General features: G+C 39.6%; 1 protein-coding gene across 1 annotated transcript in view; it reads right to left on the bottom strand.

Moving 5' to 3' along the window:
* LOC149260192 (uncharacterized) overlaps positions 1-11,978 on the bottom strand; it is a 51,766-nt gene extending 39,788 nt beyond the window's left edge. The window contains exon 1 of the mRNA XM_089419845.1: positions 11,668-11,978. Within this exon, the coding sequence (XP_089275971.1) occupies positions 11,668-11,779 (112 nt within the window). The 5' untranslated portion in view covers positions 11,780-11,978. The remainder of the gene's footprint in view (positions 1-11,667) is intronic.
* Between the last annotated feature and the right edge of the window lie 14,170 nt (positions 11,979-26,148).

The following is a 26,148-nucleotide window of genomic DNA, read 5'->3' as shown; positions in this document are numbered from 1 at the left end:
TTAATTAGATATTATTGCCTTGGTAACTCATATTTCTAAAGTTTATAATTTTGGAATTAATATTTCCATTTAACAAATTCAAAGAAAGTGATAAGATTAAATTTTGGCCTTTGATCTTTTCTTTGAAGATCTCAAGGAGAAAATAGGGCTATGAGAGAAATTATAAATTCCTAGAATGAGACGGTGAAGCACACATTAGAGATCACATCGAGTTAGAGAGGAGGGTTGATTTGGGTGAGAAGAAGGAAGGTTGAGTAGTTGAGAGAAGGGATTGTCTTGTTTATATTAGAATATATCTCTATTTAGTAATGCTCAGTCTTTTAGATGTTTCTATTCTTATTCTTTTAGCAGTTTCTTAGATGAAACTGTTTTGTTCGATATTCTACATAGAAACCTGATGTTTCTATTCTTGTAAATATCTTTGTATTATCATTGAGCTGTTCACTCCATGTGAATTAATTCATTGAACATTCTTTTATGGTATCAGAGCAAGGTTAAGAGATTCTTCTTGAACAGTAATTCTCTTTGCATCGTAATCTCTTGAGTCCTTTCTAAGGTCGAGCCCTCTGTAAGCCAGGCAGCCTTCACTGAGTCTTAGCCTCGGCTTTGCTCGCTGTGATAAAAGCTTACAGTCGTCCATCTCGATACAGAAATGGATTCTTCTCTTGCATGATCATTTTATTAAAGAAATAACTTTGTGGCGGTGACTGTTTTCGTGGAAGCGGGATTTTTTTTTGGCTGGTCAGTTCTGCTTGGAATCACGGATCCGGCTATCTTCTTCTTCACCTGGCGGCTACTCGACCACACCGTGGAATTTCTCAGCATTCGTGATCCAGGTGTTCTACTTTCAAAACTCATTTGTTTGTTTGAAAATCGGAGTTGTGTTTTGAAAATCGATCTGCGAGCATCTGTCAATTTTTTTTGCTGTTAAACGCTGTCAAACTTGTGGCTTATGTATCCGTGGCAATACATTTTGCATCCCGTGACATTCATTTGAAACCCGGCTCTATATATATATCACGCAACCTGTGTATTCATTATATATCACGCATCCTGTGTATTTTGCAAGCGTCCGTGGATTTATAAGTCAAACCACGTGGATCTGAAACCCGTGGATTTATAAAGTACCCGTGGCTCTATATATATATCACGCATCATGTGTCTTTTGCAAGCGCCTGTGGATTTATAAGTCAAACCACGTGGATCTGAAACCCGTGGTTCATTGTCACCGTTATATTTTGCAATCGCTGTTATATTTTGCAATCGTCATTCATTATAACCTGTGGATTTATAAAGTCAAGCCCGTGATATATTCTCTGTTATAAAGTCAAGCCCGTGATATATTCTCTGTCATACAGTCAAGCCCGTGATTATAAAACTCATACGCGTGATAAATTCTTTGTCATTCGCGTGTTATAAAATTCGTGGTTATATTCACCTGTGGTTGCATCAGTATACTCTTATATTCACCACGAGTTTTATATGGTTCACGTGGTCCATTTTTCAAACATATGACCGATACCTGAGACGTATATATCAGTGGTGTTTGCTGGCAGTGGGTTACCATTCAGCAGAAGCGTGAACCTGAGACAGCACATGTGGGTCCATTTGTTCAAAATTTGTATTTGCTGTATTTGTGGTTCTGGTTGCCGGCAGTGTGTTACCAATCAGCGGAATGTTTTTGTGATCCTGACCGTGTTCATTACAAACTCAGACCTGTGACATCTGATTATTGCATCAGTATACTCTTATGGTAGACCGGCATTCTCTTGTGGAAAAACTGTATTCTCATAACTGTATTAGCAGTATAACTATTGTTTTAGACAGGAGAAAGTCTGTTCTTTAAAGCAGTCAGCTACATTGTTCTTGTGTGTCATACTTTTGTATTCTCTTTGTGAAAATGGCCACACTTACCAATCTGATGTTAGAAGGAAATCAACGGTTTAATGGCAGCAACTATAACATTTGGAAACAAACACTGCTGACTATTTTTGAGTACAGGCGTCTTGATCAACTCATTTTGGGCAAAGAGCTTCGTCCAGGTACAGCCGGGACCGATCAAGATAAATTTGATGATCGAAATCGAGAGGCTGTTATGCTTCTCAAGCTCTCTGTCGCTGATGATCAGTTACCACAGATCCCTTCTGGCAAGACAGCTGCTGAAATCTGGCAACAGTTGAAAGAATTGCATGAGACATCTGATAAAAGCAGAGCTTTTTTTCTCAAAAATCAGTTGTTCTCCATCATGATGGATGAACATATGTCTTTATAGGAACATCTCAACAAAATTAAAGACATTCGAGATCAGCTCGACGCCATTGGTCGGACCATGGAGGAAGAAGATATGGTAGTCATTACCCTGAAGAGTCTACCAAAATCTTATGAACACTTCATTGAAACACTCAACATTACAACCACAAATGTTGATCTGAAGTTTTCAGATTTATGTACCAAACTTCTGCAGCAAGATAGGTGGAAACAGCAGTTTGGTAGTGGTACTTCATCAGTACCCTTGGAAAATGCATTTGCTGCAAAATATCAGTCCTCTCAGTCTTTTCAGCAGAGAGGATCATCTCAGTCTTTTGATCCTAACAGGAAGAAAAGTGTACAGTGTAATTACTGTCACAAGTTCGGTCACATGAAGAAAGACTGCAGGCAAAGGATTGCTGCTGAACAAAAGAAACAGGGAGGGTCACATCAGACAGCGAATGTTGCAGAACATTCCGAGCAGACAGATTCTGCCTTTTACGCCTTTATGGCTAAAAGGTCTTCAAAACATGTTCCTTCCTCTGCATGGTACATTGATTTTGGTGCATCACTCCACTTCTCTCACAGGCGTGACTAGTTTATTGACTTTTCACCTTTCAGTGATTCAGTTGTATTTGGTGGAGGTGAAAAGTACACTGTTGCTGGCAGGGGTACAGTTCAAATTCAGTCTGGTGGACGCACGCTCATATTTCTAAATGTATACTATGTTCCTGGTATGGAGATTAATCTGCTCTCTGTCAGTCAGATTATGAGGAATTCTCCTCAGCTTGATGTTGTGTTCAGTGCACACAAGTGTTCCATCATTGACAGGGAAACCAGTCTGACAGTTGCTACTGGCCTCGAGGACCATGGTCTATACAGGCTACTTGACACCGGTGACTTTCCAGAAGTGGCACTAGCAGCTCGTGTCTCTCCCATCAGTACTCTATGGCATCAGCGATATGGGCATCTCAATATGCAGTATCTCTCTCAGCTCTCTCGGGAGGGACTTGTGTCAGGATTACCTGATATTCAGACTCAGCAGTTGGGGGTATGCAGCGCCTGTCAAGCGGGAAAGCAACATCGGTCGTCATTCAAAACTGGAGAATCTTGGCGCGCATCCCAGGTACTTCAGTTACTTCATGCTGATATTTGTGGTCCTATGAATACAGCTTCTATAACTGCTTGCAAATACTTCTTACTTATTGTAGATGACTTCAGTCGAAAGATGTGGGTGTATTTTTTAAAAAATAAATCTGATGCTCTTAGTACCTTTCAGAAGTTTAAAACTTTAGTTGAAAACGAATCTGGTTGTAATATCATGACCCTTAGGACCGACAATGGGGGGGAATTTTGTTCTTCAGCTTTTGCCAACTTCTGTGATATTCATGGCATCAAACGTCAATTCACCACACCTTACACTCCCCAGCAGAACAGTGTTGTCGAGCGTCGCAATCGCACGGTTGTTGAAATGGCTCGTTCCATGTTACAACACCGGAGTGTTCCAAACAAATTTTGGGCTGAAGCAGTATTTACTGCTGTTTACCTTCTTAACCGATCCCCTACTCAAGCTGTTAAAGGGAAGACTCCTGAAGAAGTGTGGTCTGGTCGTAAGCCTAAGATCAGTCATCTCAAAGTTTTTGGCTCAGTTGCATATGTTTGGATTCCATCTGCTAAGCGATCTAAGTTGGATTCCAAAAGTCAGAAACTCATGATGACAGGTTACAGTGATCATCACAAGGCTTATCGGCTGATAGATATAGCCACTGGTCGACTTAGCTTCAGTCGAGATGTAGTATTTGATGAAGACAGAGGATTCTTTCAGTCTTCTTCTTCTGAGCAGCGTTCTGAGGATTCGCCTCACAGTGTTCTTCTTCCAGTCAGTCCATCTGATGGGAGGGATGATGTAGCATCAAGATTTGATACTACTCTATCTGAGCTTCCTCCAGAAGCTAATCCCCCTCTTGCTGTCCCTATTGCTCTTGAGCCTGCTTCTCTTCCTCCTGATATTGGTCCCTCTAATCCTGATATTGGTTCTTCTTCTCTTCGGCCAAAATGGTGGGCTAAAACCATAGGTGATCTCCGGGATGATGAGCTCCTTGAAGGTAGAACTTCTAGGCATAAGAACAGACAACAGTCTACAGTCAATTTTGCTCTTATGGCTAACCTTCACAGTACTTTTGAGCCTCAAACATATTCAGAAGCTAAGGGTATATCTGAGTGGGAACAGGCTATGGAAGCAGAATTTCAGAGTCTTCAGAAGAATCACACATGGACTCTTTCTGATCTTCCTGCAGACAAAAAACCCATAGGCTGCAAATGGGTGTATAAAGTCAAATACAAAGCTGATGGAACCTTAGACAAGTATAAAGCTCGGCTTGTGGCTCGAGGATTTTCACAGCAGGAAGGCATCGACTATGAGGAGACTTTTGCTCCTACAGCCAAGATGAGTACTATCAGGCTGGTGCTTGCCCTAGCAGCTCAGTTCAATTGGAAAGTTCATCAGATGGATGTAAAAAGTGCTTTCCTAAATGGTGATCTCCAAGAAGAAGTCTACATGACGCAGCCTCCAGGATTCAAGGTTGCTGGTCAAGAACAGAAAGTGTGTCGGTTAGTTAAAGCAATCTATGGATTGAAACAAGCTCCTCGGGCTTGGTACATAAAAATTGATCAGTATCTGACAGATCAGGGTTTTCAGCGGAGTCCATCTGATGCAAACCTGTATATCAAGCATACTGATGATGATATCTTGTTTGTAGTTGTCTATGTGGATGATCTTATCATTACTGGCAGCTCTGCACATTTGATCCATGGGATCAAACAAGATCTATGCAGAACTTTTGAGATGACAGACTTGGGACTTCTTCATTACTGTCTGGGGGTTGAAGTGTGGCAGACTGAAAATCAGATCTTTCTTTCTCAGTCCAAGTATGCCAAAAATCTTGTGGAAAGGTTCAGAATGCAGGATTGCAAACCGGCCACGACTCCTATGGAACCAGGGCTCAAACTTTCAGCACAGTCATCCTCTCCTCTTGTGGATGAAACTTTATTCAGGCAATTAGTGGGCAGTCTCATCTATCTTACTGCTACCAGACCTGACATCAGTTTTGCAGTAAGCTACATTTCTCGCTTTATGTCAGCTCCTAAAGCTGATCATTGGATAGCAGCAAAGCGGGTGCTACGATATGTGCGTGGTACTTCTGATTATGGCCTCTTATATACTCACAGCTCCACTCCTGTTCTCAGTGGCTACACTGACTCTGACTGGGCCGGTTCGGTTGATGACCGTAAATCTATAGCTGGGTATGTGTTTAGTCTAGGATCTGGAGCTGTTACTTGGACTAGTAAGAAGCAACAGGTAGTGGCTCTCTCCTCAACAGAAGCAGAGTATCGGGGAGCAGTTAAGGCCGCCTGTGAGGCAGTTTGGCTTCGTCGTATGCTTGCAGATATGCATGTTTTTCAGACAGGGCCTACTTCTTTGTTTTGTGATAATCAGGGAGTGCTCAAACTTGCCAAGAATCCTGTCTTTCATGAACGAACAAAGCATGTGGAAACTCACTGCCACTACATTCGACAGCTGGTTGAAGACGGCTCAGTTCAGTTGCACTATGTTCCCACCACAGAGCAGCCCGCCGATATTTTTACCAAGCCTCTTGGTCCTGATAAATTTGTAAAATTTCGCGGGTCTATTGGTGTTGTAAATAGATTGAGCATTAAGGGAGGGTATTAGAATATATCTCTATTTAGTAATGCTCAGTCTTTTAGATGTTTCTATTCTTATTCTTTTAGCAGTTTCTTAGATGAAACTGTTTTGTTCGATATTCTACATAGAAACCTGATGTTTCTATTCTTGTAAATATCTTTGTATTATCATTGAGCTGTTCGCTCCATGTGAATTAATTCATTGAACATTCTTTTAGTTTAGATAAAGAGGGGTCATAGGCTAGTCGTATTGAGCAACAAGAGAGGGGTCGAACCCTAGGGTGTTTGCAGGAGAGAGAGGTTCAGTATTGAGGGTAAGCTTCCTGTTGGAGGAAAGGTTGAGCCCTAGGCCGAGATATGCTAAAGAAAAGGGTTCATACTTTACTAGAGAGAGGTCGTATTTCAGGCCAAACCACTGCTGACGATAGAGGGCCAATTTTTGTGGTTGTTCTTGGATGTACATTTTCTAGATAATTATTTCCTAAGTATTTTCTCTAAAGCCTAATAAAATCCCTCTTTGTTGGTTTTTCCCCACACTAGGGTTTTCCAGGGTAAAAGTTGTGTAAAAGTTTATGTGCTTGGATTTCTTGTTTCTGTTGTGCATAATTTGTTAGAAGCTCAACTGTGTTAATTGTGCGTAGATTTCATATTTGAGTTTTCTGGTTTTCAGTAAAAATAAAATTATGGGTATAAAAATTCACTAGCACATTAATCATTTTGTTGGGCTTAGAGAAAACTAACGCATTATTTATGAGAGCATCATACCTTTTGCATTGCTTCCTTCCATTCATCATGTGAAATAGCTTCTTTAAAGGAAGTTGGTTCAAAATTGTTGATTTTTCAAGTGCAATAGATACAAGCACTAATTTCTAAAAAAACTGATAATTACTTCTAATGATGTAGATATTCTTTTAGCACTTCCAGTTTATCATTAAGCAATTACACTTCAAAAATTCAACCATAAATGCACAAGGATAGTAGAGATCACAATGCATAAAGAGAACACAAGATTTACCCTAGGAAAACCCACTTGGGGGAAAAACTTAGCAACCTTTTCTCTAGAGATATTCTTCACTTCAACAAGAGAAACACCTAATCCTACTAGTCAACTATGATGGTCAAACTAACCAATGATGCTATGGTCAAACCTGGTCAAATAGCCCTCTTGTCAAGTCAATCTTCTACCCAACAAACTCGACCCTCTCATATCTGCCTAGGACGAATTTCAACCTTCCAAAAGCAGCCTAGAAATTCAGCCCTTCTGGCCAGAATATATTGCCTAGAATTTCAACTGTGCCACCCAGAATATGCCAAGAAAGTCATACATGCAAAGTCAAGGAAAGATAGAGATACTTGAAATGAATTCGTCCTTCTTCTTCTTCGCTTGGATGCCCAGAATATATCTTGTCTTTTGTGTGAGATCGAATAGTGCCTTGTGGAGGAGGTCAAGTGCCTTAAATATAATGTTTTGTCTGTCCGTATGGGTGTCTCTTCACTGGTGCCAACTTGACTTGAAGGAAGGTCGACATGACAAATTTGGAGCCAAAACTTCAAAATTCAAAATTTTCTCTTTTGATACCAACATGAAAAACATGTCTTATATTAATTATTGCAGGGGCTAAAATATAAATTATGAAGACCAACCATAGCTACAAAATTCAACAAAAATTAGTAGACGAACTCAATTCACAATCATACGAAACATCCATATCATCAACTAAATCAAAATTATCTACATCACCTCCATCTTGTTTGGTGGAGCTTCTAGTTCCTATCTTTTCAATCTCGTCAGGATTAGTGAGCCATTTTGGGGGACATTTATGAGATGGTTCAGGTTGCTCCATCAATTAAGTTGGGGCAGCATCAAGATTCAACCTTCCAATCCTCTCAATCACATCACTTAAAGGGTCTTCTTGATCTGAATAAGTGATTAGGCCTTCACTAGGGGGAGACAATGCTTCAAAAGGAGATTCCATATACTGATCCAAGATAGGAATCCCCCTTCAAGATGTGGAATCTCATTATCAAATTCATGATAAGTTTTTGCATGATTGAATCTATCCAAATGATCAAATTGTTCAACAATGTTGTCGATCTTGGAAGATTCAAGAAAAATCACATCTCTAGACAATATAAACTTCTTATTTACCTCATCGTAAAGATATGCTTTTGTGGTATCTAAATACCCTAAGAAGATGCATTTTCAACTCCTTGCATCAAGCTTGTTTCTTTGTTCCTTAGGAATCAAGACATAGTAGGTGGAACCAAAGATCCTGAGATGCCTTACCAAAGGAATGTGGTCATACCACATTTCATAAGGAGTCTTATTTCTAAGAGCATGAGATGGACATTTGTTTTTGACATATATTGCACATAGAACTACATCAACCCAAAACATCAACTTCACATTTTTGAAAAACATCATGGAGCAAGCCATATTCAAAATAGTTATGTTCATTCTTTCAACTATTCCATTTAGTTGAGGACTGTAAGGAACAGTAGTTTGACATTGAATCGCATGTTGCAAAGATAGTTTTCAAATACATTAGAAGTATATTCTTTCCCATTATCAATATGAAAGGAGCCAATATGTGATTGTGCATCATTTTCACTACATGCATGAAAATTTCTGAGAGTTTCAAAAGCTTTTGATCTACTTTTCAACAAGTATACCCAACACATCCCAGTGTAACCATCATTAAAAGTCATCATACATCTATCTCCATTTGCAAAAAGAATAGGCATAGGGCCACACAAATCAAAATGAATCAGTGCAAGTTTTCTACATGCTCTGGAAGTAGAATCATGAAATGGTTGTTTGTTATGTTTTCCTAGGATACAAGCATCACATTGCTTTAGTTTCCTTGGAATAGTTGGAAAACCATAAACACCATTCTTTTTCAACAAATGAAGACTATCATAATTAAGATGTCCAAATCTTGCATGCCATAGAAGACTGGATGGCAATGTACCTTCATTGTACTGAGAAAGGCATGCAAAGTTTTGTGCATGAGCAGATGTTCCTTGCAACTTCAACAGTGTTTCCTCCTCTATTCCAATCATGACAATTGTGTTGTCTGATGCTTTTCTTATCTCTATTTTTCCATCAAACATATGAATGGAGTGTCCTTGTTGGCGAATGTGAACAAGGGACAACAAATTTCTCTGCAATTCTAGAAGGTAGAGTACATCATGCAAAAGAAAGTTAGAAATTATAGGAAATTTAACCCTGAGGGTGCCAAGTTCGGATGGCTTGAGATTTGACTTGTTTGTAAAATACACTGCACCATCTACATTATCACTGAGGTCTTCAAAGAAGTCTTTCAAAAGGCCATATGGCAAGTTGCACCTGTATCAAGCAACCATGCATCTTTCCAAGAAGCAAATGAAGTATGAACAAATCTTCAATTACTCCAATATTGCAATGGGCAACAAATAACAAGTAAATTCAAGTGCTTTACCTTTTGTTGGATCTAGTGTTTTACCTTTGACTTCTTTGCAATCTTGATTGATTCTCTGCTAGGGGATTTTGTATGTGGATGCGTCATGTCCATCTTTGTCAAAGCGAATGTAGTGGAGATCAGATCTTCCTCCTTGATGATGTTTACCACACTGCCTTTGTGATTCTTTCTTCCACGTCCTCCTCTACTACCTCTTCCTTTAGGAGAATCATGAGATTGATTCTTCTCTTTCTGTGCAAGACACGCTACTTCTTCAAGGGACTAAGATGATGTCTTCCTCTTCCCAAAAGCTTTCTCCCATTCTACAAACTTCTCCACAAGAAAGTCAAAAGTAATGGCCCTGAGTTGTGCACTAGCTTGTAGGGATTCAAGATAGTGAGAGTGTATGGGATAGAGGGCCTTGACAAAGACTATGAGAGGTATGTCCATCTGAACTCTAGTGGCATGTACATCATGAATGATGGCTCTAATTTCGGAGGCTAGTGCCAAGGGGTCATCATCTTTCAAGTCAAGGTTGAAGAGTTTGACCATCAACTGAACAACTTCCAATTTTGAGTGTGAGTCATATAGATCTTCTAGCATTTTCAATTCACCATAAGAACTTGCAATTGAAACTATATGATGACTAACTTGCAGCCACATTTACATATACTTCCATAAATGTTGGACACAAATAGCACACAATTCTTCACCATTGTTTCTATATTGTTGTCTTTGTGCTTAGAAGCCTTCTTTATTTCTTGTGTTGCTAGCTATTTGATGGAGCCTCACCATAGTCTCATGACATTTGAGCCTCTCGACCCACTAGTTGAGAGTCTTGCATTCAAAACTAGTGGGTACATCCCAGCTACTTCTGCTTCCTACATGAAGTTGGTACATAGCCTCTACTCGGAAGTAGATCTAGCACTGGACACTGGGCACATGGGGCATGTAAAGCATAAGTGTTCGCAGTATGTGCAGAAAAACCAACGAAGGCCAATGAAGCTAGACAACAACTACTACAATTAACAACAAGGGGCTCCTCATAGTAGACCAATGACTGTATGCAGATTTAGGGACAAGGTTGTATGTGAAAAAGATGGCAAAAAGTGAGGACTACTTCTTCAAATACTTCGCCCAAGCACTCACCATCCTCTCTAAGAAAAACCCTCTCATTGACACTCAAGGGGAGATCCACCAGCAGTGCTCTTTTAGAAAACAAATTGCACACAAAAAGCAAGTGTTGACCGATAGCTCGATGCCACAATGATAGAGTGATAGCTGAATGGTATGGTATAAATACTACAGCGGAAGTTGGTCGAGAGAGTTGTTAGTTTGGCAAAGCAAGAGAGTGCATGTATATCGTTGATTGGTGTGAGGGATTTGTTCGAGAGATGGGAACTGTTCTAGTAGGAGGCTTAACAATAATGCTCGATGGATCATTGAACGAGGAGTCAAGCTGGGATTTTCACGTTCTAGGTCAATGCTTCATAGCAACAAGCGAAACTGCCATGGAAAGAGCGTGGCAAAGTAACGGGCAAGATTGGCATGGAAAGGGCGTGTCAGAGTAATGAGCAAGACAAGCAAACAGACAGTGAAGACTGGCGTGGAAAGGGCAGAGCCGGCAGAGGATTTGCAGAGGAGTTATTCTGAGTGGAGCAGAAATGCCTAATTTTGGCTCGGATACCATGTCAAGCCAATGAGTAACTCCCGAATTGATGCATTTGCATTAATGTGAACAGAGTTATATAACATGGAGGTGTGACCTTTGGTATTCATCTTCCAAGGTCATTTCGTAGTCTAACTGTTCATTTTCATTTTCATTTATTTACATATTTACAATTTACTCACCCAATCCTTAAGTGTCTAACAGTCAATTCATTTTTTTGGAAGTATGAGCAAAAATACTAACCATTCGCATACAAATGTATCCCTGCACTAAACTGTGGGTCATGTTGCTTCTACGGCTCAAAATCAAAAATCAGTTTAAATGCAGCAATGCAATAAAACAAATCTGCTGAGATAATTATATTGTATTACAGATCTAGGGTTTATTTTTCCCAATGATTTTTTTCACTGTCTGAGACAAAAATTATTTTATTACACGTCTAGGCTTTTTTCCCGGTGATTTGTTTCATTGTCGGAAATACATGATGAGTGGGATTTCTGCATTAAATTGCTTTACAGACGGAAATAAACCCTTATAACACGAAAAGCTCAATTCTTTTATTAGGGTTTAGGGTTTTAGTGTGTATCAAAGGAAGAAGTATCTACTTACCAGAAAATTGGTTGTGAAGGAATCGAGAGTAAACGTAAGTGCTAGTTTGAGTCGTCCGCAACAAATGCAATCGATGGTTGAAAATAGCGGATGCGCGTTGCAGCGGCGCCATAGAGAGTACTAACAGCGAAACCAAGCTTCTTCTTCTGCTCTCTCACAGGGTTGCCATTCATAGTATTCTGATTACACTGTTTTTCTTATCATGTTGATTATCGAGGGTCAAATGACACCATCGAAGGGCTGACATGATTCATGAAAGGGTGTGTTTAACTCAATTAGGTTTCTTTTGTGATGTATGGATCTGAGAGAGCAGGCGGTTTAGATATTTTTGAAATTGCAAGTGTCGTGCTAGGAAATTAAAATTTATTTACGGGTAAAATTTACATATTGTATTTTTTTTTTTTTAAATTCACCTCAAAGAATTTCATTTCTCTCCACATTCAATAGATACATACATTTCAATAGATACATACATAGGGTTAAATCAATAAAAAGGAATTTAAAAAATATATATATTTTTTTTATTTATCAAAAAATATTGTATATATTTTTAGTTTGAATATATTTTTTAGGTTTAATAAATAGATATGTTGTATGTGATAGATTTTGTATTTTGGTTCATCTTTTTTTAGGGACTTTAGTTCTGCAATCTAAGGTTCTAATTTTAGTGAGAGATTTATAATTGGAGTCGTCTAACGAGGTGGAGGAATTGCCCAGACGGCCAAAAGTGGTCGGAATCCGGGTAAAAAAAATTCAAAAAATCTTGTAGAGACAGTGTTTGAATCGTGTTTTTGATGGTGGAAATGGATTCAACACCATCAAAAACGTCTAAAACACCTAAAATTTTGAAGTTTAACAACTATAACTTGGATTTACAAAAATCCTTGCTGAATTTTCTCTAAATATGACAAGAATTTTCATAACTTTCTGAGCAATTCCTCTGGTTAGTTAGACTATGGCTTTATAATTAGTTGTGGGTATTTTATTAAAAAATAAGATTTTGTGTTTTGGTTCATTGGTGTTTTTTAGGGACTTTATTTCTATAATCTAAGGTTCCAATCTTAGTGAGAGATTTATAATTAATTGTGGGCCTCAACTAGGGATGATGTCCATTGTAGTGGCCTTTACTGGACCATGTGTATCCAAGGTGCCCCCCATTATTATGTGGAATAAATGTTATATTTAGCATCTTGAAATATTTTCTATAATTTAAAATTTGTCTCCCATTGTGATCCAAGTGGATATTGATGGCTGCCTGCCTATTCCACTTGGACCCTCAACATTGTTTCCTATCAGTTTCTTACTTTTCAGCATAGTTTCCTATTTCGGTGGTTTCTTATCTTTTGCAATTTTTCGGGTCCTAAACTTATGGAATTGTATTGAGGCTCTAAATGACGTTTTTTGGGGAAATGGAATACCTTTTCATTAACTCACAGTTGCAGTCGAAAGTTGTTTTCCTCAAATAGACCTTTCTAACGAGCTATTGTGCATGCCAAATGGAGATCATATGCCAAAGTTATGACCCCAAGAAGTTGACATTTCAATTAACCCCATCGATGCCCATAAGTTTTTGGCGCTTCATCTCCTAAGGTTAGGTTTTTAAATGTTTAGGGTTTCTAATTGTTTCTTGGTGAAAAAATTAGAACCTCATTGTAACACAGTTCAGAAGGCATGTAGCTGACACATCTCTTCTCAAAGGTAAGCTACTACCGTTCGAGCTAATTCGCTTTCATTATGCATGTAAACTTTTTCAGCATACACCAATTATTAATTGAAGTTAGGTTTCATTGTATCTCTATGTTTTTGGTTTTAAATATGTATTTCATTTTGTTCATTCATAAATCTAAATCGGTGGTATCAAAGCAGTGTGCTCTTTCTCTATTTTTATGTGCATGTCCCTAACGAGATCAGGGTATAAGGAGTTGGGACTCAAACTGTTTAAACCCCTGCAAGACTTTCCTCGTCGACCCTAATGGCCTCCCATGCCAGAATAAAAGAAAGACAAGGGAACAACAAATCCTATCAAATTGTTGTTCGAAGAAGCTCTTGAGTAACAGAGGAACGAAATGATGGATAAATTTTCCCAGATCCTTCGACGATTACCAATAGGCAACACATCTTCATCCAACAACCACTTCGAAGGTGTCACCCCCTTTAAGGTACAAGTTAACTTTTATATTCTTATATTTGAAGGCCATATAGATGCAGTTGTTGAAGATAAATGGTTAAGTTTGTTGGAAGGGTATTTTCCATCCCATGATTTTCCTGATAAAGAGAAGATTACTTTTGCATGGCTTAAAGCGGCTACCATGTCAAGGACTGGTCAAAAACTTATTATGAGAAAAGACCACAGAGGAGTTTGCATTGTTTTCAATTACACCCTCTTGGAACTCTTTTAAGGATGTTGTTAAGCAACAATATTACCATGTCAGAAGCTACAAATACAAATATATAAGATGGACCACATTACGGTAGGAAAGGGACCAAGATATGCCATAGTTCATGAATATTTTTGATACTTTGCACACAAAGTTGGGTATCATTGACTCTAAGCATCATCTAGTGCTCAAGTATCATGGTTGTCTACACAAATACATCCAGGTGGAGATGTAGTTCTTGGACATATCCTCTCTTGGAACAGCATACCTATATGCTACTTGAATCGAGCAAAAATTTAAACATAGTAAGTGAGACTTTTGGTTCTGCGAAGCTAAAGTAGGGCAACGGCATCCCCACACCATAGAACAAAGGAAAGATCCAAGGTGGAACAAACCTAGGACAACCCATCGAAGCTGCAAACAAATAATAGCAATGCGAAGACGAAGAAGGACACAAGAAAGTGGTGTGAGTTTCACAAGAGCCCCACTCATAACAAAAATGAGTGTCGTGCAAAGTAGTCGCTCGTGACCGAGTTGAAAGCTTCAAAGTCAAATGTAGGTCCCAACTTTGAACCAGACCCAGATAAGGGGAATATATCATTGATGTAGAACCTAGTGCCACCATTGCTACCACTAAGGTCCAACATAAGGAGCTTGAAGATTTGAATGAAGGTGAGTGCCTATTCCACTCACAAATGTGGGTAAAGGGGACTTTTTTGCATTTCATTGCAAATAGTGGGAGTCAAAAGAACCTCATCCCAAAAGAGGTCGTTAAGTGGTTGGGCCAGCTAACAACACCACATCTGCAGCCATACACCATCAGGTGGCTCCACCAAGGGTGAGATCTTTGCGACAACAAACAGTGTCGCATACCCTACAACATTAAGCCTTTCATGGAAAAGGTATTGTGTGATGTTGCTCCCCTTTAAGATTGTGATGTTTTGTTAGACCAACTATACTTGTGAAACCATCCAAACCTCGTCCTGTTATTATTACCTTGGGCAAAATATTGTATAGGATACCAAAGGTATCCTCGCCTACTATCATTTCTTTGATCTCTGCTAAGCAATGCAACAAGATCATCTCGCATACTGGGAAATTTGATTTCCTCCTTGTTTACTCTCAAAGTAAGGGGAAGATCGCAGCCACATCTATGGCCTCCACATAGTGCTCCTTAGTGGGGAAAAATCAAATGGATAAGGTTGTGGAAGAGTATAGAGACATCTTCTCCTCACCCATAGGGGTACTTTTGCACTGTCAGGTCAAGCATTCCATCGATCTGACCCCTGGTGCACCTCTACCTAATGGGTCAATCTATTGTCACTCTCTCCTGTAAAACAAGGAAATCAAGCAACAAATCCAGGAGCTACTACAAAAAGGGCACATCTAATGAAGTTCCTCACCTTATGGGAGCCCAATTGTACCCATTCAAATGAAGGATGGGACCTGGAGGCTCTGTATTGATTATCAAGCCCTGAACAAAATCACAATCATGAATAGGTACTTGATTCCACTAATTGATGACCTTCTTGATCAACTCAAGGGATCGAAATACTTCAACAAGATTGATTTGTAAGTTTGGCTATCACCAAGTTCCAATAGAACCCACAGATATGTGGAAGATTATTTTCAAGTCCAAGGAGGGTCTTTTTGAGTGGTTTGTCATGCCCTTTAGTTTTGATGAATGCCCTTGCAACTTTCATGAGGCTGATGGATGACATATTACAACATTCACAAACTCATTCATAGTTGTATATCTTGATGATATTCTCATCTCCAACAAGAGTTGGGAAGAGCACTTGCAATATATTTGGCAGGTCCTGAATACTTTGCGACAACACAAACTATGTGCGAACTTGAAAATTCCTCCTTTAGCATGGACAAGGTCCACGATATGAGTTACATTATTGATGAGCAAGGTGTGCATGTGGATCCAGCTAAGATCCAAGTCATTCGTGAATGGTCAGCCCCAACAAGTCTCACAGAGCTTCGCAACTTCTTTGGCCTTGTTGATTTCTACTGCAGATTCATGTTGGGATTCTCTCATATCACTTGGCCCTTAATTCAAGTTACCAAGGGTGGAGCAAAAGCAAAAAAATTGGTCTGGGTCACAAAAGAAAACATTTGTTGCATTGAAACATTGCCTTTGCTTTGCACCAATCCTCACATTACTGGACCTACAACAACGATTTGAGATTGAGACATATGTCTCTAACTATGTTATTGGTGTAGTCCTCATTCATCAAGAACATCTAGTGGCCTATAACAGTGAGACAATCTCTGATACTATCTAAAGATACCCCAGCTAGGATAAGGAGATGTGTTCTATCATGCAGGCATATTGGTAGTGGAAACATTACATTATGGGGAAGGAGATGACCATCCACATAAGTCATCGACCTATTCAGTTTATGTAGACACAGGGGAAGTTATTGAATTATTGCCATTAGAAATGGTCCACATATCCGCAACAATTCCATTTGAACATTAAATGCAAGAAGGGTAGCACTAATCACATTGCAGATTGTCTCAATTAGCCTTCAGTTGTGGGACTAACCATTTTTCTCAACTCTTGTGTGCACAAGACTCCTGGATGGCCGCAACTATACAAAAATGATATAGGATTTGCCACCATATATTATATGTTGATCAAAGGTAGGCAAGTTCTAGACTTCCACCTCCAAGATGCATTGTTGTCCCCAACGAGATCATGATATAAGGAGTTAAGACTCAAACTGTTTGAACCCTTGCAAGAATTTCCTCACCGACCCCGATGGCCTTCCATGGAAGAAGAAAATAAATACAAGGGAGAAAGAAATCCTATCAAATTGTTGCTCGAAGAAGCTCTCGAGTGACAAAGGAATGAAATGATGGATAACTTTTCCCAAATCCTTCGACGGTTACCAATAGGTGGCACATCTTCATCCATCAACCGCTTCGAAGGTGTCACACCCTTTAAGGTACAAGTTAACTTTTATATTATTATATTTGAAAGCCATATAGATGCATATGTTGTATATAAATGGTTAAGCTCGTTGGAAGGGTATTTTTTGGGCCATGATTTTTCTGATAAAGAGAAGATTACTTTTGCATGGCTTAAAGCCACTACCACGTCAAGCACTGGTAAAAAAATTACTATGATAAAAGGACCATGGAGGAGTCGACAATGTTTTCAGTTACACCCTCTTGGAACTCTTTTAAGGATTTTGTTAAGCAACAATATTACCATGTCAGAAGCTACGAAGACAAATATATAAGATTGATCGCACTACAGCAGGAAAGGGACCAAGATGTGTCATAGTTCATGAATATATTTTATACTTTGCAGACAAAGTTGGGTATCAAGGACTCTAAGCGTCATTTGGTGCTCAACTATCGTGGTTATCTACACAAACACATCCATATGAAGATGGAGTTCATATACATATCCTTGCTTCGCATGGCATACTGATATGCTACTTGAATCAAGCAAAAATTTAAACATAATAAGTGAGACTTTGGTTCTGTGAATTTGAAGCACGACAAGTGCACCCCCACACCACAGAACAAAGGAAAGAGTTAAGGTGGAACAACTCATCAAAGCCACAAACAAATAATAGAAATGGGAAGACAAAGAAGGACATGAGAAAGTGGTGTGGGTTTCATAAGAGCCCCACTCATAACACAAATGAGTGTCATGCAAAGTAGTCACTAGGGCCGAGATGAAAGCTTCAAAGTCAAATGTAGGTTCCAACTTTGGACTAGACCCCAACAACGGGAACATACCATTGATGCAGAACCAAGTGCCATCGTTGCTACCACCAAAGTCCAACATAAGGAGCTTGAAGATTGAGATGAAGGTGAGTGTCTATTCCACTCACAATCGTGGGAAAAGGGGACTTTGTTGCATTTCATTACTAATAGTGGGAGTCAAAAGAACCTCATCCCAAAAGAGGTCGTTAAGTGGTTGGACCTGCTAACAACACCACACTGACAACCATACACCATCGAGTTGTAGAAAATCTTATAGATTCACAAGCTCGTGCAATCTACTAAAGCACAGGATAAGAATATACTTCTGATTTCAACCAACGGAAGCCAATAGATCAATGAAAACAATATGAACAAGAAGAAGATAAATCAATGGCACATAACACAAGATGTATCTAGGGAAAGTCACTACTCAAAATCCCGTTATCTTTATTGCATACATCATAAATATGAGTGAAGATACAAAGCTTGTTCTCACTAGAACAATTCCACACAAGTATGCTCAACTCTCTCAACTCACAAGCTAGCTCTTGGCCAACACTTAGCCAATTCTACAGCTCTCCAAGCTCCTAATCTCTTGCGTAATTCCTAGGATGAATAGCCCGTATTTAAAGGGAATTCATGCTTCCAAAACTACGAAATCCAAACATAGGATCAATCTTTGATGCATGCATGATATTTAAACTCCAGTAAATAATAGCACTGATAGTACATTGTCCCTGCACTCTAGTCTCAACTGGGTCTTTCTCTGAACTGACATGCATGAGTTTCTCATGAGGGAATCTTCAGTTAACTGGAGTAGCACTAGTGGATGCATTAGTGCACCAACTGATTGTTAGTCCTTTATTAGTTCCAAAAACAATTTAGAACTAATTTAACTAAACTTAACTCAGTAAACTGAGTGATCTAATTTCCAACTCAATTTAAACTCATACTGGACCCCTAAAACTTAGGGAGAACATATACATGACTATAGAAAGACTTCCAACTCGAAATTCCTAAGCTAATTAAGTTAATTAAACTTAATTAACTATTTACAAGTTGCTATGAGAATAGAATTCGATTTTAATTCTCAGTTTAATTCAAGGACAAATTAAACTGGAATTTCTTGTTGCCATTTCTCAACACTCCCTCTCAACAAGAAAGGGATTATCAGCTACCTCGATCCTGTCTCTGTGAAACTCGAATTTACATCTTGACAATGCCTTTGTCAAAATGTCAACATCTTGCTCCTCTGTGGGAATGTACTCTAACAACATAATCAGCCTCAATACACAATCTTTGAGATGATGATATCGGACATCAATATGCTTTGACCGATCATGAAAAACTGGATTTTCAGAGAGTTTGATACAACTCTGATTATCGCAGCAAATCACAGTTGGATCCATTTACTGACCAAACAAACCAACCAGGATCTTCCTCATCTAGATGGCCTCACATGCTACCTAACTCACAGCCATGTACTCTGCCTCTATCGAACCGAGTGCAACTGATCTATGTTTCCTGTTGTACCAAGAAACTACTGCTGACCCAATATTGAAGAGCCCTCCTAATGTGTTATTCCTGTCGATGGACTCCCTGCCCAATCTGCATCGATGAAGCCTTAAAGCTTCACTACCGCTATCCGTTTGTACCATAATCCATACTGAGAAGTGCCCCTGAGGTATCTTGACACATGCTTTGTTGCCTTCCAATACAACTTGGTAGGCCTAACCATTGCTTGACTAAGTTGGTTAAATGGATAACACATATTCCGTCGTGTGTTCACCAAGTACATGAGTGAACCCACAAGCTTCTTGTAAATAGTAGCTTCCACTACTTCCCCTGAAGTAGCATCCTCCTTCCTCCAATTACCTGTTAGAGGAGTCTCCATGGGTGTGCATCTCTCCATGCGAAATCTCTTGAGTATCTCGTTCGCATACTTGCCCTGAGACACAAACAACTCCCCATCTCCTTGCCATACCTCCATGCCAAGAAAGTAATGCATGAGCCCCATGTCCTTCATCTCAAACTCTCTTGCAAGGTCCTCCTTGCAAGATTTGATTAGTTGATCATCACCTATCAGTATGAGATCATCAACATAAAGTACAATAATCAACAACTTACCTTCCACCACTATGTGGTACAAGTTTGCATCCGCTTCACTCTTCATGAAGCTTGACCCAGTGAAGTAGCTATCTATCATGGTGCACCAAGCACCGGGTGCTTGCTTCAACTCATACAACGCTCTCTTGAGCCAGCACACATGCGACTCACGATCAAAGGTCTCAAAACCTTCAGGTTGCTCTATGTACACCGCTTCCTCAATCATGCCATTAAGGAAGGTTGTCTTTACATCCATCTGATGTATCTTCCAAACCATTTGTTTTGATAGTGTCAATATAGGTCTAATTGACAAGTACCTTGCAATAGTAGCAAAGGTCTCATCATAGTCTATCCCCTCTACCTGTGAAAATCCACGGGCCACAAATCTAGCCTTATGCTTCTCCACACTACCATTTGCAACTTGATTTACCGTGTAAAGCCAACGAGAGCTCACCACCGACTTGTCCTCTGGTCTCGGGACGACGTCCCCAAACACTGTTACGAAGTATGGAGTCATACTCCTCCACCATGGCATCAACCCAAACCGGCTGCTGCACTGCTTCCTTAAAGGAAGATGGCTCTATCACAACACATTCGACCATAAGATCCATGTATTCAGTGTACCTCTCAGGTGACCTCCTATGCCTGTTCTAAGAAGTGGGTGCTCCCACATTCACACATGAAAAATCCAACAATTTGTCAGCCTCTCTGATTTGCTTTCTTCCTTCTCTGGAAGACTCTGCTTGAGTGGATGTCTCCACTCTCGGATCCTCTACATGTGGCTGCTCCACATCAATCTTAGGCTCCTCAACCTTACAAGCTAAAAGCTCTACATCGCATGTAGCTCAAGCTCCCTCTCAAGGAATCTCACATGGCCTTCTCCTCATCGAATCTGACATCCCTACGAACCACTATCATCCTGCTGGTCTGCAAGTAGACTCAATAGTTATGAGGTGTATCAGTGTACCCCACAAATATCCCCAACTCTGATATTGACTCAAGCTTCTTCCGTGCATCTTTGGTCACATGGCAATATACCGATGATCTAAAAATCCTGAAGCGACCAACATCTGGCCTCTTACCGGAATAAGCCTTCTCTGGTGTCTTCATCTCAAGCATCTGATGTGGGCTACAGTTCTAAGCATAAACCATTGTGTTGCATGCCTTAGCCCACAAGTGTAGTGGTAGGCCCTAACCATGCAACATTGCCTTTACTGTGCTACTATGTCTTATGTTCTTCCTCTCGGCCACCCCAATCTGCTGAGGGTTATGGATGTCGTCAACTCTCGTTTAATCCCTTCCGTTGCTTGGAAGTTCTTAAACTCGTCTGAGACATACTCACCACCATTATCACTTCGTAGAGATTTAACCTTCTTTCCTGACTCTTTCTCCACTAATGCTTTAAACTCACAAAACTTTGTGAAAGTTTGATCCTTTTTTCTGCATGAAAAATATCCAACATTTACGAGAATAGTCATCAACAAATATAACATAATACCTGTGTTTGGCCGTGGATGATGTCAAGAATGGTCCACACACATTTGAATGGACTCGCTCTAGAATAGCCTCTGCTCAACTGTCTTCTTTGTGAAAGGAAGACTTGGTGTATCTTCCCAAAGTACACCCCTTGCATGCATCAACTTTCTCAAGCGTACCTTTGGGAAGACCGTGGAGATTTGCTGCAATATCTTCAAAGCCCCATGATTCAAGTGGTCTAATCGCCTATGCCACAACTTGCCAATGTCTCGGCTCTACACCCTTTCTACTTTTGTGCTCAAAGAAGCACACTGCTCTACCTCCATCTTATAGAGATTCTTCACTTGAATCTCTAACTTCTTTACCTGACCCGTGGCTATGTGTCGAAGGAACGCCTTTCCTTTCGAGAAGATCACATCATAGCCTCTATCCTCAGGCATGGCAATAAATGCCAAGCTCTTCTTCAGCCCGAGCACATACATAACATTATTCAAGGTGAGTGGAGTCCCATGCTCCTTCTGAAAAGTAATCGTGCCTAATCCAGTAAAACTATACTTCCCATCGTCACCCATCTTGATATGCATCTGGAGATCTTTCTCCTCCAAGTCACTGAATAACTATTTGTCTCTAGTCATGTCAAATGAAGCTCCACTGTTTAAATGCCATACACTTCCCATCATTTATGACACCATGCATGAAATGAGGGGAAAGTCCAATTCGAATTGAGAGGCCAAAGCCTCACCCACCTCTCCTCTTGAGGACTTTTTCTTGGACAATTTGTAGTGAAATGGCCTAGCTCATGACAATGAAAGCACTTAGCTTTCGTCATGTCTTTCTTCTTACCTCCATGATAAGAATTCAATTTGGAATGGGAGTCTTTCCCTTTCCCCTTCGTCGCCTTAATCGATAAGGCACAATTCTCTTCATCATCAATCTTTGATAAAGAGCCATCCTTGGTGTTCCTCCTGATCTCCTCCTGCATCAAATCTGACCACAGTTGTTCCCAATATGGTAGCTTCTCTCAACCATTTACAGAGTCCTGATAACTATGCCAACTCTTTGGGAGTCCTAGAAGAGAAAGACTCACCATATCATCATCGCCAACCGTGATTCCAACACTTCCAAGTTCATCACGACACTAAGTGAACTTGGTCAAGTATATTGGAATTGTCTCACCTTTATCCATTTTTTATTTTTCATACTTTGTCCTTCAGTACCAATTTCCTTTGGTCACTGTTGTTATTAAACAAGGTTGTCAATTCTTTCCATGTAGCATACGAAGTTTCCTTTCCATGGAGAATCGAGACAATGTGGGCTTGAACTCCCTTAAGGATTATCCACCTCGCCTTCACCACACACTTCTTCCATTCAGCCAAATTATGTGCATCCGATGTTGTTGGCTTAGGAATTTCTTGATCAACGAATTCCTTCAAGCCATTATCCTCTAGCACAACCTCCATTATGTCCCTCCAGGATATAAAATTCGAGCTGCCTTCCAAGGCATACTTGAGTCGCAAACCATAGAATGCCATATGTCGATCCTGAAGTATGTATTGCAAATTTGAATTTCACCTGTAACCCAAAACTCAAAACTTAGAAATCTCCTCTAATACATTGTTCTCAACTCCAATACCATGTAGAAAATCCTATAGATTCACAAGCTCATGCAATGTACTAAAGCACATGACAAGAATATACTTCTACTTTCAACCAGAGGAAGCCAATAGATCGATGAAGCCAATATGAACAAGAAGAAGATTAATCAATGGAACATAACACAAGATGTATCTGGGGAAATTCATTGCTCAAAACCCCGCTATCTTTATTGCATATATCGGAAATATGATGAAGATACAAAGTTTGTTCTCACTATAACAATTCTGCACAAGTATGCTCAACTCTCTCAGCTCACAACCTAGCCCTTGGCCAACACTTAGCCAATTTTGCAGCTCTCCAAGCTCTTAATCTCTTGCGTAATTCCTATGATGAATAGCCTGTATTTAAAGAGAATTCATGCTTCCAAAACCGTGCAATCCAAACATAGGATCAATCTCTGATGCATGCATGATATTTACACTCCAATAAATAGTACCACCCATAGTACATTGTCCCTACACTCTAGTCTCAACTGGGTCTTTCTGTGAACGAACATGCATGAGTTTCTCATGAGGGAATCTTTAGTTAACTGGAGTAGCACTAGTGGATGCATTAGTGCACCAACTGACTATTCGTCCTCTGTTAGTTCCAAAAACAATTTAGAACTAATTTAACTGAACTTAACTCGATAAAATGAGTGATCTAATTTCCAACTCATTTTAAACTCATATTGGACCCCTAAAACTTAGGGAGAACATATATATGACTACAGAAATACTTCCAGCTCGAAATTCCTAAGCTAATTAAGTTAATTAAACTTAATTAACTATTTACAAGTTTTTATGAGAATAGAATTTGATTTTAATTCTTAGTTTAATTCAAGGACAAATTAAACTTGAATTTATTGTTGCCATTTCTCAACCACGTGGCGCCATCAAGGGTGAGATCTCTGAGACCAAAAACAATGTCACCTACCCTACAACATTAAGGCTTTCATGGAAAAGGTATTGTGTGGTGTTGCTCCCCTTTAAGTTTGTGATGTTTTTTTAGGTCGACTATACTTGTGAAAGCATCCAAACCTCATCTTGTTATTATTACCTTGGGCAAAAAATTGTATAGGATACCAGAGGTATCCTTGCCTACTGCCATTTCTTTTATCTCTGCTAAGCAATGTAGCAAGATCATCTCCCATACTAGGAAATTTGTTTTCCTCCTGATTTAATCTCAAAGTAAGGGGAAGATCACAGCCACATCTATGGCCTCCACATAGGGATCCTCAGCGGGGCAAAAGAAAATAGATAAGGTTGTGGAATATTATAAAGACATCTTATCCTCACCCATAGGGGTTATTTTGCACTGTTAGGTCAAGCATCCCATCGATCTGACTCCTGGTGCACCTCTACCCAATGGGCCAATCTACTCTCACTCTCTTCTGTAAATCAAGAAAATCAAGCGACAGATCCATGAGATACTACAAAAAGGGCACATCTAACGAAGTTCCTCACCCTATGGGAGCCCAATTATACTCATTCAAATGAAGGATGGGACCTCGAGACTTTATATTGATTATCAAGACCTAAACAAAATCACAATTATAAACAAGTCTCGATTCCACTGATTAACAACCTTCTTGATCAGCTCAAGGGGTCCAAGTACTTCAGCAATATTTATTTGTAAGTTTGGCTATCACCAAGTTCCAACATAACGCACAGATCTGTGGAAGGCTACTTTCAAGTCCAAGGAAGGTCTTTTCGAGTGGTTTGTCACGCCCTTTGGTTTTGACAAATGCCCTTGCAATTTTCATGAGGTTGATGGATGACATATTGCGGCATTTCACCAACTCATTCATAATTGTATATCTCGATGATATTCACATCTCCAACAAGAGTTGGGAAGAGCACTCGCAACATATTTGGCAGGTCCTTAATACTCTGCAACACAAACATACGTGCAAACTTGAAAAATTGCTCCTTTAGCATGGACAAGGTCCACTATATAGGTTACATTATTGATGAGCCAAGTTTGAATGAGGATCCAGCTAAGATCCAAGTCATTCGGGATTGGTCAAACCCAACAAGTCTCACAGAGCTTCGCAGCTTCTTAGGCCTTATTGGTTTCTACCACATATTCATGTTAGGATTCTCTCATATTACTTGGCCCAAGTCAAGTTACCAAGGGTGGAGTAAAAGCAAAAAAAAAAATGGTCTGGGTCATAATAGAAAGCATTTGTTTAGTTGAAACACTGCCTTTGCTCTGCACCAGTCCTCACATTGCTATACCTACAACAACGATTTGAGATTGAGACAAATGCCTCTGACTATGTTATTAGTGTAATCCTCACTCATCAACGACATCTAATGGCCTATCACAGTGAGAAAATCTCTAATATTATCCGAAGATACCCCACTTATGATAATGAGATGTGTTCCATCGTTTAGGCCTATCGGTAGTGGAAACATTACATTATGGGGATGGATAGGATCATCCACACAGGTCATCGACCTCTTTAGTTTATGCAGACACAGGGAAAATTACAGAATGATTTCCATAAAAAATGGTCCACATATCTGCAACAATTCCATTTTAACATTAAATACAAGAAGGGTAGCACTAATCACATTGCAGATTGTCTCAGTTAGCCTTCGGTTGTGGCATTGGCCATTGTTATCAACTCTTGTGGGCACAAGATTCTTGGATGGATGAAACTATAATTTTTTTTTATCTAGGATTCACCACCATATATAAGATGTCGATGGAAGGGAGGAAAGTTCTATACTTCCACCTCCAAGATGAATTGTTGTCCCCAACGAGATGGGGATATAAGGAGTTGGGACTCAAATTGTTTGAATCCTTGCAAGACTTTCCTTGCCAATCCCGATGGCCTCGCATGGAATAATAAAAGAAAGACGAGGGAGAAATAAATCCTATCAAATTGTTGCTCGAAGAAGCTCTCGAGCGATAGAGGAACAAAATGAACTTAACTTTTCCCAGATCCTTTAGCGGTTACCAATAGGCGACACATCTTCATCAAACAACCACTTCGAAGGTGTCACCCCCTTTAAGGTACAATTTAACTTTTATATTCTTAAATTTGAAGACCATATAGATGCAAATGTTGTAGATAAATGGTTAAGTCTGTTGGAAGGCTATTTTTTGGCCCATGATTTTTCTGATAAAGAGAAGATTAATTTTG

This window comes from Pinus tabuliformis, chromosome 6 (genome assembly GCF_031772625.1).
Source record: "Pinus tabuliformis cultivar Carrire ecotype Pingquan chromosome 6, CPIR1, whole genome shotgun sequence".
In the NCBI taxonomy this organism is placed as follows: Eukaryota; Viridiplantae; Streptophyta; class Pinopsida; order Pinales; family Pinaceae; genus Pinus; species Pinus tabuliformis.
The sequence above is the reverse complement of the archived record's forward strand: the minus strand, read 5'-3'. Positions and strand labels throughout refer to the sequence as shown.